Genomic DNA, 13,441 nt, shown 5'->3' with positions numbered 1-13,441 from the left:
CATTATCGTTCAATCTGATTTCAAAACTAGTGAAACCGTCATAAATAATTTGGTATAAAAAACACTTTCAATCCGGTCCAAATCGGACCTTATACACCCCTTCAAACAAAAATTGTGTAACTTAACACCATACACAATTTCCATTTTTCTTCATTGGAATTATATATATACTTACGTTGGTGGGAAAAAATAAAAAAATTATATATACTACGAGTATTAATTAACACAGAGTCGGATAGAATTAGAGATTCGATATAAATAGTTGGAAAACAAAGCAAGGCCGCCATATTTTTATCTTCAATCAAACTGCACCCATCTTCAAGAGTTGGACAACACAACTGTTTTTCTTTTCTATCTTGTTTCGCGACTCTTCTCGAAAAGGGTTTGTTCTCTGTAATCCCCTTTTCGTTTTGGGTTTTTTTGATCTCTCAATTTCCATCTAATTCAAGATCATCCCTTTATTATCAATTTTTTTTTTTTCTTGTTATTTAGTGTTTGTAGTTGTGAGGAAATACAAGTATAAGACCTAGCAATTGGGTTTTCTGATCATAGTAATGACGCGTCTATTGTTGTATCATGGAATATTTGTACTTACAAGTCATGGATTTAGGGTTTTAATTAATTTCAGATTTTAAAGCAAGATGATCTTCTGATCGTTGATTGCTTGTATCTGTTGTTTGACATCTTTGTACTTGGAAGCCATAAATTTGGGGTGAATTAATTTTAGGTCTTATATCAAGATGGTTCCTTGATCATTGTAATCTTATATGAAATTCGTTTTACTTTAGGATCAAGGTTGTGGATGTTGAACATTTTATTTTGCACATATTTTTCAAAATTCGTTATCGAGAACAAATTTTTTCTTGTATGTGAAAATTGAAAGCAAGAGTATTAAATTGTTTGAGATTTGATGTCAGGGAAATGGCAAAGAGTTACTTCAAACAAGAGCATGATCTTGGTAGGCACTTTTTTTTGTTCAACTGAAACTTTGTAACTTTCATCTTCTTTTGGGCTGTTTAAATGTTTATTTGTGGAGTCACAGAGATTTCTTGAGTTATTGAATTTGTGATGTCATTTATGTTCAGAGAAGAGACGTGCTGAGGCTGCTCGGATTAGGGAAAAATACCCAGATAGGATTCCGGTGAGAACAGGACACTATTTCTAAAATCTAATTTGATTTCATTGAATCCTTTTGCAAACTGCTCCATTTACCGCATGTTGTCTCATGTCTGTAGATTTTAATCTTAGTTGAACTAATTTAGGTTTACCTGTTTTTGAGTTGGCATTTCAATTTTGAGATGTGTTTTACATGCTTGTTAAGGAACATGGCCGTTGGAACTTCACTATTAACTTTCTACTCCAAATTGTGAGTACATGGAAATTCAAATATACATGGAAAGTGGGGGAAAAGAAGTTAAAAGCGGAGTGCCAATAAAACTAGCATTTCTTCATCGTCACCATCATCATTATTATTTTTTATATGTTTTGAAGGCCAGAAGCAGTCGTATAAGTTTTTAAGTTTTTAGCATCGAAGTAGATAAGGCCTGTGGTCTATGTGCTACCTGTTGGATTGTGATGGATTATAGTTATAATTTAGGGCCACTATGTGTAGTGATTGTAGGTGTACTGTTTTGACAATAGTTAAATATGTTTGTTAAACAATCTAGCGTCAAACATTACGTGCTCTTTGCTTTTGCAATGGTAACGTAACTTATTGTGTTCTCTGCAATTGGTGAGTTTTTGTATAAAAATGTACTTGGAGAATAAGTGATGATACTGATTCTATTTGACAGATGATGAATATGCTGTTTCACCGGAAATTTGATTCCAGAATTGAAGTAGATGAAACTTTATAATTTTAGATTCTAAGGCTAACAAAGTGCTCCAGATGCTTGTAAATGGAAAATTTGCAGCTGTTAAGTGTTCGAGAACTATTGTTCTCATATCAATAAGATGCTGAAGTCATGCCATGCCATGCCATTGTTGCATGTCTAACTAGGATGTCAAGTGGTCACTTATGAGCTGAAGTTCTATCATTGTTTAAGTGGGGTAGCGGGTCTTGGTGGTATTTAAATTGATAAATGGAGTTTAAAATATGCTTGGCTCACAGACCTTTTACACCATCTTTGTCCCTATAACTACATCTTGTGAATGAGACTTGCTGATTCCTAATTTAATTGTCCTAGGATGTGAATTTGTATGCATTGTCAACAAAAATTAATGTTGAGCAGTTCGGGATTTCTAATAATGTGTCAGGTGACTCCCATCATAACATATGTAGAATTCTTAATGATATTCAATTTTTAATGATTTTATTAGATAATATGGCGGGTTAATTCCTTGTGTATTTGGCATAAGGCTTTGCAAGTGAAATAATGTTTAGAATGTTAACACTGTTGGGCCGTTCCACGAAAGCAGTGCATTGCATAGTCAATTATAAACATGGATAGCTCTGATGATATTGTGTTGCATAGATGAGCAAGAGTTTTCTGTGTTGTTGATAAGTTCACAGGAAAAAATATAATTACAGTAGCTTTCACTGAGGGACGTGGAATGTATATATATATATTTGAAGAGGTAATAGGATAGATTTGGTAGACAAGATAATGGAAGGACGAGATAGAGAATGATGATGATGGAAAGTGGCAGTATCTTGTGGAAGTTTTTTCTGGATAATATAGCACCATGGCCATTTCTGTTGCTACCATCTTGTTTAAGGAGAATTGGATAGGAACTGAATTGATGATCTAGCCCCTCAAGCCTTTCTAAGTGTTCCAGTGTTACTTAGTTAAGATTGCCTATTAGTAGGTAAGACTACTTTATTTTGGGCAACCTTTGAATATGCTATCTTTTCAATTAGAATTTTGTCATGTGTCAGTTTGTAGAAGATGATTTCATATGTGGCAATTGTTGCTAGAGGTTCCTTTATTTTTCATACATTTCAATCAAGAGATGACTTTTTTCATGCTAATGCTGTACTTCTTGTCATAATAATGATGCCATGGATGTGAACTTGCTTCTTTTGAGTTTCTCATATGCTTTTCTGATTCCAGTCTAATTTAAACTAATTCTGCTTTTATGATTTGAAGGTGATAGTCGAGAAAGCAGAAAGAAGTGATATCCCAAACATAGATAAGAAAAAGTAAGCATTATTCTGTACAGATAATTGTTTTGGATTGTATCCCTCCCTCTCCCCTTCTCTTTGGTCTTTTTTTTTTAAAATTATTTTATTATTTTTAAAATTTTAATTTCTAGGGAGAAATCATCTGAATTGTAGTCAGAAGTAATTAGTATTTGTTTATTTATGTTAATGTGGAGATCTCTAATTCTCCATATTCTGGAGTGGAGGATTCCATTAAGAATGGCTGTTTAATAGTGTTCTCCAATGACAGCCGCAAAAGGATGTAAAATCCGATGAGCAACTTACTTTGATCTTGTATTTTCATCAGTTTCCACTGTTTATTCAATTTAAATCTTCTTCTGTTGTTATAAGTAAGTTTGAGTGAACAGATAGTGAGTCAATAAATTAACTAACTTGATTAATAAACACTATCTATATTAGTAAAATAAAAAACCTATAAACATAATCATCTAGAAATTCTCAGAGGTGAAGCAAATCAAACCTAATTTCAGACAAAAAAGATGAAGTAGCAAACTTATAGAAGCCAGGAAAGCTCCAAAGATTTTATGCAAATTTGGAAACATCGAAGTGAGTTGTGGCTTACTAATAGGAAGATGAGGAGATAACAGGCAAAGGATATTCATGATGTTAGGTGACTTTAGTACTCAGACTCATGGCATGTATGTAAGTGTCTGAATGTTATTTTAGTACTCAGACTCATGACATGTATGCAAGTGTCTGAATGTTATTCCTAACATATGAAAACCACTTAGAATCTATGTAGATGTCTCTCTCAATTTAAATTTATTGTTGAATTAATCATGAATAGAAGAAACCATTTGAGAAAATGAAATGTTTAGAATATTGAAAGTTTTCATTTCTAGTAGAAAATGACAATGTATAGAGAATTGTGGTGAAAATTTATATTTCTGGAAATGGTTCCATTCAACTTGTTGATTTATAAATTAAAATTCTGTGTAAAATGTGAACAAGGGTATTCAAATTCAATTGACATGGCCCTCAATAGGGCTAAAGGGCTAGCCTAGTGCACGAGGTTCTGCTATTGTGGAGTTTGGGGAGCGTCAGATGTGCACAGCCTTACCTCTACACGCGGAGAGGCTATTTCCCTTTTCGAACGTAGAGCAACCTTACCATTGCACACCCTCACATGACCCTCAATAGGTCTATTTGGTCATGTTCTTCAGTAGCATTTTTAATCAAATCTTGTTTGAAGCACTAAAACAGCCTCTACGCATTCAGAGTTAAGGCTGCTTACATCCGACTCTTCCAGGCCCTGCAATGATGGGAACCTCGTGCATCCACAATATATGTATAAAGATTTGCATGCATCATTTAAATTAGAATCCGCGTCGAACTTCTTTCTTAGATGGTGCCTTCTATGTTCTTGAACTTCTAAAATGCACATTATAGAGGTAAATTAATTACTCTGTCTCTACTTAAGTGTTAATATTAATTACTAGTTTCTTCTTTAATACACGTCCTCTCACTTTTTCTCTTTATTCCCCATTAAACTCCCCCCTCAGTTTCTCTCTCATGTATTTAACTATAAAATTAAGTATCCTAAATAAACTTGGAAAACATTGATAATATTATAATAACTTTAAAAAGTATGGCTAAAATATTCTAGAGTTTAGTTTAACTGCGTGATAAGACTTGAAAACAAGAAAATAAAATAAAAAGTAAGGCTCACTTGCTACAGAGATAGGAAATTTAAGAAAATATTCAAGGTCTTACTTTTTCTCTTTATTCCCCATTAAACTCCCCCCTCATATATTTAACTATAAAATTAAGTATCCTAAATAAACTTGGAAAACATTGATTATATTATAATAACTTTAAAAAGTATGGCTAAATTATTCTACAGTTTAGTTTAACTACATGATAAGACTTGAAAATAAGAAAATAAAATAAAAAGTAAGGCTCACTTGCTACAGAGATAGGAAATTTAAGAAAATATTCAAGGGAAGGGAAAAGAAGAAGAAGAAGACGAAGAAGAAGAAGAAGAAGAAGAAGTTAAAGAAAAATGAACTACGCAAATTCTTTAACACCAGAATATTGCTCTGATTGTAGTTGTCAATTTTATTCCATCCTGAAAGTTTATATTCATTATTCTTTTTGGGAAAATTTTTTTTTTATAAACATTACTTTTTTGGGAGCCTGATATTTACAATTGATTAATTACTTAATTTCAGAAAAATGGTTTACAAAACTTTTTTTTTTATTTTTTTATTTTAAATCCTTCTTTAGCAATCAAGGCTCCTCTTCTTTCATCTAACAAATATAATTCTTAACCCACCTCAAATCCCAACTCAACCCAACAAACTATAGTTTACCACGATTTTGTGTTTTGAAATCTTCTTATGATCTTATTATTTGTTTCGGTATGAAGCATTTGTGATAACTGATAATATTTTCATTTGGTTGGGTGCTTTGTAAGAATTGTCCAAATGAACAATTTAGCAAATGAATGACAAATGCTTGAGCAATCACAAAAGTTGGATAAGATATCAAAACCATTCTAAAATTAAGGTCAGCTCCCTCTAAGTCAATATACTGTTTTGAGCTATAACAACATTAGTGGCTTTTGAAGAATAACCACCTCGCTGAGATCGTAAGGTCAAAGTAAATATGTGATGGAGGAAAATCCAATTTGTCATTTGTCATAATTTCTAATTTTTAACAGGTTAATTTAAGCTTTATGTTTTTTGTCGTATATTTTGACTAAAGTTACAAATTTCGCTTCATTTATGTGGTTAAGTGATCAATATATTTTAAAAACATGAAAGCGTGATTTATGAAATGAGTTATGACCTGACTGACATCTTCAATTTTTCTTCCAACTTATCCTATATAATATTTATTTTTTATTTTGCTGAGTGAAAGGTTTTCTGTTGTTAATAACTTAATACTTTTGATTCTTTTATCAAGGTCCTGTTTTAAGGTTAATAAACATATGATGGTTGGTTTAAGTATCTGAATATGGAATTAATATTTTGATCCATGTTTGTTTAAATTTTTTTATGGTTAAGGCACTTACATTTACAATAAAAATTTCGAGAACAGCAGCCACCAAATTTTTTCTGTTTGCTTACCTGGAGTCTTTCATTTTATCATTTAAGAGTTTTGGTCTCTTCAATCTTCATGCAGCGTGGATTGATGTTGGTTAATATGTTTTAGTTAAATGGTGATATGTTTCTCGTAGTGAGCTTTTTTGTATATAAACTGAGCAAAAAATTACAGGTATCTTGTCCCTGCGGACTTGACAGTAGGACAATTTGTCTATGTTATACGCAAAAGGATCAAATTGAGTGCGGAGAAAGCAATTTTCATATTTGTGGACAATGTCCTGCCACCTACAGGTGATACTCGGAGTTCTTCTTTTCCTTTCTGATTGTTGCTTTACATTGGGGACCGAATGTTTTGTTACTTGAAGTTGTTTTGCTTTCTGATCACTAACAAGCTGGAATATTGCTCGGTTTTTGCAGGGGCAATTATGTCCGCCATATATGATGAGAAGAAGGATGAAGATGGGTTTCTCTATGTTACTTACAGTGGAGAGAACACATTTGGGGACCAGATCCTCCTGTAGCATATGAAATTTTGGGTATCGATCACATTGTTTCTTCAAAAGTTCCATCCAATTACCTCAAATCCCTTGCATCGTTATTATATAATTGTACCTACTTTATGAAGAGATTGCAAGCAATATTATGTATAGTTTTATCCTATATGTATGCCTAAGAACCTCTCCAATGTCAAATTATCCTATTCGTGTTTTAAATAATCGTTTTTAATATGGTGCTGCTTTGATTTTAGCTATGAACTAAGACTGTTTCTAAACGGTTGATGCTCTTAGTAGGTCTCTGTTTGAATCCATAGGTCTAGAATATTAGTGCAGCCCTTCTAAGCGTTAACTAGACGGTGTGGCAAATCCTGGTCTGATCTGCAGTACTTAGAATCTCTCTAAACTTAAATGGTGGTTGGTTTTACTGCTACAAACAAGTGCCTTGGTAAAATGTTGGGTCCTGGTCTGATCTGCAGTTCTTAGAATCTCTCTAAACTTAAATGGTGGTTGGTTTTACTGCTACAAACAAGTGCTGTGCATATTATTTTATTTCATTTTGTAAGTCTAATAATGTTATGCCAGGAAAATGCATTATTATGGTGCCATAAAATGGGGAGGAAATAAGAATGATTTCCTTTTTTTTTTCTTTTTCTTTTTTTCCTTTTGAAAAGAAAAAGAATTTATTTTTCTTTTTGTATGACAAAGAAAGTTCCATGGTTTGAGGGATTGGTTTGTCAGTGCAGGGACCAGTTTTGGGCTCGAGGCCAAACCAATGTATCATACTTCTCTGTATCACTATCCTTCTTGGTGGCTGCAAAAGAGGCCTAATTGAACCGTTGGACTGTGTTTGACCTAGTTAGAGGGCAAATTCAATGCATGTTCCCGCCAGTCCGCCATTGTGGGTTCCAGCCTTGCATCTAAATCCGGAGAGGCAGTTTCTTTGTTTTGAGCACCTGAATTTCGTAAAGTTTCTTTGATTTAAACCCACGACTTCCATGATTATAATGGAGCAACTTTATTATTACGCTAGGTAGTTTTAAGGTCTCTTAGATTCAAGGTTTGTTTTAAACCCGTGACTTCCATGATTTGTAGGATTTCAATTGTTTTCTGCTGTTTTTTAACAAAAATATGGAGCTAGAAACTCTACAAAGAATTAATGAGCAAACCCCTGCATTTTAAGTGTTCACAACTTTACAATAATGAAGACATTTTTCATGTGCACACACATATTTCACAATAAGTCCATGAAGAGACTTGAACTTCTCACGAAGGAGTAGATATTGGGTGTGTTATTAGTGTATTCACTCAATGAAATATAACATATTATTTCGTTATTAATAATTTTATAAGTTGGTGGACAAACTTTGATGGATACACTAGTGACATGATGCATGCACACCCACTATCTATATATTTTAGGTTCATGTGATTGTTGGAGAGTGGTAATGATCTAGAAATTATTGTATTGTCTCGACCACTCACTAATTTGAAACGTAAATAAAATTAATACAAAAAAATTGATATATTTGCCTACATGTTAACTTAGGGCCCGTTTGGAAAGTGTGTGTTTTGTTGTGTAATGCTTTATCCTAGAATAGAACAAGTGTTTTGTGATGTGTTTTGAAATGGGAACAAAACATGTTTGGCGATGAAAATTTGGAAATAGAAACATGGTAGAACATGTTTGACAAGGTATTTCATTTCAAGAAATAATAGAACAAAACATGTTTGACAAGTATTTGTGTTTTGTAGTGTTTTATTTATAACTTTATTAAACATAAAGTTATAAATTAATTATTGTATAATTTTAGTATACAATTGTGTAATGCTTTAAACAGATTAATTGTTACCAAATAAATTTAAAATTACTACTATATTTATAAAATTTGAAAGATAATGTATCATAAAAAAATATACAGTATATGCATATTTTTTTATTTTTTATGCTGAATTATTATTTTGAACTTACATTCTTAAAAATTCATATTGTGATTAATATTTTCATATTTTTTATGCTGAATTTTTATTTTGAACTTACATTCTTAAAAATTCATATTTTGATTAATATTTTCATATTTTTTATGCTGAATTTTTTATACTCAATTGAACAAAGAGTAATTCTGAAAAATTCATATTAACACAAACAAAATCTGAAAGCAAACAATAGTCCCTAAAAATGGATCCTTCTCTTCCACCTTCAAATCTGAAAATTGTAGATCACATTGACAATTAATGAAACGGAGACTTGGAAAAAAAAAAAAATGAAACGTAGACACATATAATTATATATAATATATGCAAAGGGAATAAAACGAGGCTCAGATCTGCTTTAGATCAGATCAGATGAGAATGTGACACAACCATGGCTGCAACAACAATTGCCCTTGAGAATACAAAAAGCATCTCACAGACCATCCGAGTCGCCCTACTATGAAACGAGTCATCTTCTCGATGACTGATTTGCTCAGATATTTTTCATCATAGCCTTTTGCAAACAACTCGGATTGAGAGGAGCTCACCTAGAACATGTCTGAATTTTCTGTTTATAGTTGTTCTCAAATCAGAACAAGTGGGTGCATTTGTTGCACCCGCTACAGTTAATGTTGGGCCTGAAATAAAGTCGGAACAAGCAAGAACACAAATTTGGTATTCCAAGATTTGGCCCTTTTTTACATAATGTTCTGCCACTGTTCGAACCAATATAGCCCGGCCCAAACATATTTTGTTCTGAAAATGGCCTACTGTTCACATCCTGGAGCATTACAGCACACTATTGCACACTTACCAAACAGGGCCTTTGTAATTGGCGGGAAGATGTAATAATTTTTCTTTCGTTCGGACCACCTTTAAGAAGTTGACCGTTGGTTCAGGTCTTGGCAGGTCCCCCTTCTACAATGTAGAAGCTGAAAAATGCAATGAGACCACATGACTGTGTCAGAGGCGGTCGACCATTTGAATGAGATCCATAACTGTGTTGGACCAGTAATTGGACTCTTATAGGATGCTTTTTCAAGTATGTATGCATCCTTGCAACGTGTTGTAAAAATTTTAACCATGGTAAAATTCAGTATTTTTATTTGAATGTTATTGAAACTGAATTTTAAGTGCTAAAATATATTTTAAACGTAAACTTTTTTTCACCACTTACCATGAAATTTGAATGAATTAGGTGGGTCAAGAGATTAGCATTTGCTAGTCTCAATGTATTAACCACTCAACTTACGCCCATTGAAGCTAAAGCCATAAGTTCCACAAGTTTGTCTCCAAATTTTTCAATAAGTTGTTTAACTTAATTAAAAAATGTCTCTATTCAATGAGCATTTAAATTATATGCCATAATATAAAATTTTATGAAAATAATTATAACTTGTAATTAAACAAGGACAATTATTGCAAATTTTTTTTTTTTTTTTTGGTTAATAACAATTATTGCATGTTTCAATATCATTAACATGTTCCACTATGTTTACACAATAAATAACTGCAAAGTCCTGCATCAAAGCACTTTGTAAAGAACAAAAATCTTCCATTTGATTTTCAATAGTATTCATTTTCTTTATTATCTTGTTTTTATATTTAATTTATAGCAATTATTATTATTTCACTCCAAAACTTTAATTTATAGCAATTATTATTATTATTCATATCCTTTATTATTGTTTCTAATTTTTTTTTTTTGACAAGACTCAAGTTGCTCGGGTGGACCTAACCAGTCCCATCTCCAACCCATTTTCTCAATCCTGAGTAGACACAGACCAATTTGCTCATATCTTCCATAAATCAAAATTGGTGGTCTACTACAAGATTTGTTTGTCACGCTAAACTAGAGTTCACTTGACCTACATTAGGCATGAATATTATCTCAAAAAATCCCTCTTTGGAACACTAGATCCATTTTCCCAGTTTGTATATTTTGGGTGCAAACACAGATTTACATGGGCAACTTAGGAAAATTCAAGAAAATAGAACAGCTGAAAATAGGCTACTGTTTGGTAAATTTTTTTTAGAAAAAATTCAAAATTTTATTTTTATCAAATGGTAAATCTTTATTTCTGGCTCACGTCAAATGGAGCTTCTTTGTTTTTTACATATATTGTTCCTGTGAACTTTAACTCTAGTTTAAACGTTTGGATTGAAAGATTCGAAGGGATAGTGAGATAAAAGAAAAGACAGGATAGTATAGAATGTGTGAAGGGTTGTTTAAAATGAGAGAAAAGCGATAGGAAGAGATAAGGGGGGATAGCTATTCCTCCTTATCCCTCCTATCCTATCTCTCTAAAAATGAGAAGAAATGAGAAGATAAGGAGAGAAATGATAATATTTAAGTGGTAGTTTCATAATTTTCAAATTGCCCTCAACAGTTAAAAGGAGAAAATTATTATTCCACGCATGTCTCGTCAATTTAAAAGCCGTTTATTTAAAAGGGTATGATAGTAATTTGGCTATTATCCTTTCTTTTCTTTTCTCTTCTTTATCATATCCAAACAAGAATACTATATTTTCTTTTTTTTTCTTTTCTCTCATATATATATATATATCCAAACATGAATAGAGATTATTGTTATCATTTTCATTTTTTTCCCCCTACTAATATTATCACCTCCTTTCTTTTCTCTCATGTGTATCCAAAACGGAGCTGGACTTTGTTATTACTTAAAATTGATTTTATAAAAAGAAAAATGATATTGAAATTTATAATTGAGGCCTAAAAGAATAACTCAGAATGCTTATTTGTTGTTAAATATGTTTAAAGTGGGACTCATAAATTCCACATAAAAGTCTTTGGACTCATGTTTTAGGCCTGAATTATTGACTAAAGTGAGTTACTTGGTCTAAACAACTCTTAAGATTCCCCAAGTGGTAAATATCAAATTTACTTGACCAACCCAATTGTGAAATCACTTCATACCAAGTGGAGCTTCTTGTCAATCAAAAACTAGTAGTCTAGTACTAGCATGTAATTGAACTCTCAAGCTACTTGTCAACCTTGGGGTCAATGTCTCTGAATTAGGGCTGGAACAAAGTTTGTCCCTCTGTGCTCCAAACGGACATGACCTCCATGAAGATGGAACAAACAATAGAAACAGAGGACTGCATGATGGAGGTATGATCATCCCTCCTTGGCAGCCAAACCCCAACATGGTGTCTATTGTCTTACTCGGCTATGTACTTCCCATGTCAATGGCACATGGACTACGTGCCAAGTGGCATGCCTCGGTGGGCCATACCCGAACCTTTCATGTCCCATGGAGGAGGTGCAGATGGCGGTTTGGCCATGGACCATTGTCTCCCTTCACAATCTTTCACTATCTTCAGACCTACCCTCCCACTCCTCTGTAGGACCCTGATGTTTCATGGAATACATTACACACTTCTTTCCATCTATTTTCAATTCTAAATGCAAACTCAACCGTATGATTTCACAGATGCTAAATTTTACTATTGAACAAAGTTTCATTGTCATTTGAAATAACTTACCACCTAAGACTTTGGAGCATCTGTGATTTGAACACTGATAGGATCTATGATTTAGTCAGGAAACAGTTAAATTTTGGTGGGTCATGTAAATTAAATTCAGTCTACAAATCTAAATCAATCTCTCCACGACTCTACTTTTCAAAAAACTTGCTATAAAATTTAATAATACTAATGAAATTCAAATGATTTTAGCAACAAAAATTCAGCTATACTGACATGCATGAATGCCATGGGATATATACATGCAATGTTATGTAATAACAGTGATTAAATTATGTCGTTTCTGCTTAAAGTTGTCTATTCATGGCCATAATCAGATTCTAATATCATCTCTATATGCTATAGTAACATTACTTTTAAAACATTTCATCCTTTAATAACATATAATAGTTGATATTTACTGTGTATGTTCTTAAATCATTTCGAAAGTTCAGATGTTCTCTCTATAAATAGCGTTGAAATGGTCAAGAAAAGATACTTACAATACCACTAATTTCTCTGAGGCTAATGTTTCAAGCATCGTGATAGAAGAATTAGCATTCCTCTGCAGAGGACCTGAGTTCAGAAATACAACAATCGACTAAGAGAGAATTCAGGCTACTATTGCATATAAAAACTAATGTTCGATCATTGAAATAATTTCTAATAATCAGTCAGTGGTGTCAGCAAGTTCTAGCATTTCTACAAACCGTTCTCTCTTATTCTGTGTCCAAATTAACCACATAACATGAAAACAATGTCTTTAGTAACATTGCATACGAGTTCTTAACAATTTTGAATGAAGTTATTTCAAGGTTGACACTTTAGTAAATGGAATATGTACTTGCATGCAATGCTTAATGTATCAGTGTACATAGTCTCCTCATTTATATTATCTATGATGAAAGTATGCATAAAAGAAAGAAAAAAAATGAATGAGTATACTTTTTGTTCGATGATTGATAAGAATTCCATAAGAACAAAACAAAACTAACTCGAAGAAAGAAAAAAAATCCTAAACCAATTTTATTCTTGTCATAAAATAACTCAGGTATTCTACATCCATACAGACAAAACAGTTATTCAGTCAGAATTTAATGATAATTATGATATTTTACACATATTAATATCAAATCATGAGAGGACATAATTAAATCAATCTACAGTCACTCCACTATTTCCAAGGTGAAGGATATCCAATTTGTACCATACACTTTTTACATAGAATAGATTCAGTATGTGAAGGCAACAAATAAGTTATGCAGTAGTAAAATATT

The 13,441-nt window shown here is 32.4% G+C and overlaps 1 protein-coding gene across 2 annotated transcripts; it reads left to right on the top strand.

The window, feature by feature from the left end:
- The first annotated feature begins 228 nt into the window (after positions 1–228).
- LOC132304029 (autophagy-related protein 8f-like) lies at positions 229–6,938 on the top strand. 2 transcript variants are annotated; one of them, XM_059801524.1, is made up of 6 exons: positions 229–382; positions 918–958; positions 1,086–1,141; positions 3,090–3,142; positions 6,383–6,501; positions 6,628–6,938. In XM_059801524.1, exons 2-6 carry the CDS (start codon positions 922–924, stop codon positions 6,729–6,731), a joined length of 369 nt encoding a protein of 122 aa, XP_059657507.1. In that variant the 5' UTR covers positions 229–382; positions 918–921; the 3' UTR covers positions 6,732–6,938. The 2 variants fall into 2 exon arrangements, with proteins under 2 accessions (XP_059657507.1, XP_059657508.1); XM_059801525.1 differs by having other exon boundaries at positions 236–393.
- The last annotated feature ends 6,503 nt before the right edge of the window (positions 6,939–13,441 follow it).

Source organism: Cornus florida, unplaced genomic scaffold (assembly GCF_030987335.1).
Source record: "Cornus florida cultivar Cherokee Brave unplaced genomic scaffold, ASM3098733v1 CherokeeBrave_3.0.0_Hap2_Chr04, whole genome shotgun sequence".
Classification (NCBI taxonomy): Eukaryota; Viridiplantae; Streptophyta; class Magnoliopsida; order Cornales; family Cornaceae; genus Cornus; species Cornus florida.
The sequence above is the reverse complement of the archived record's forward strand: the minus strand, read 5'-3'. Positions and strand labels throughout refer to the sequence as shown.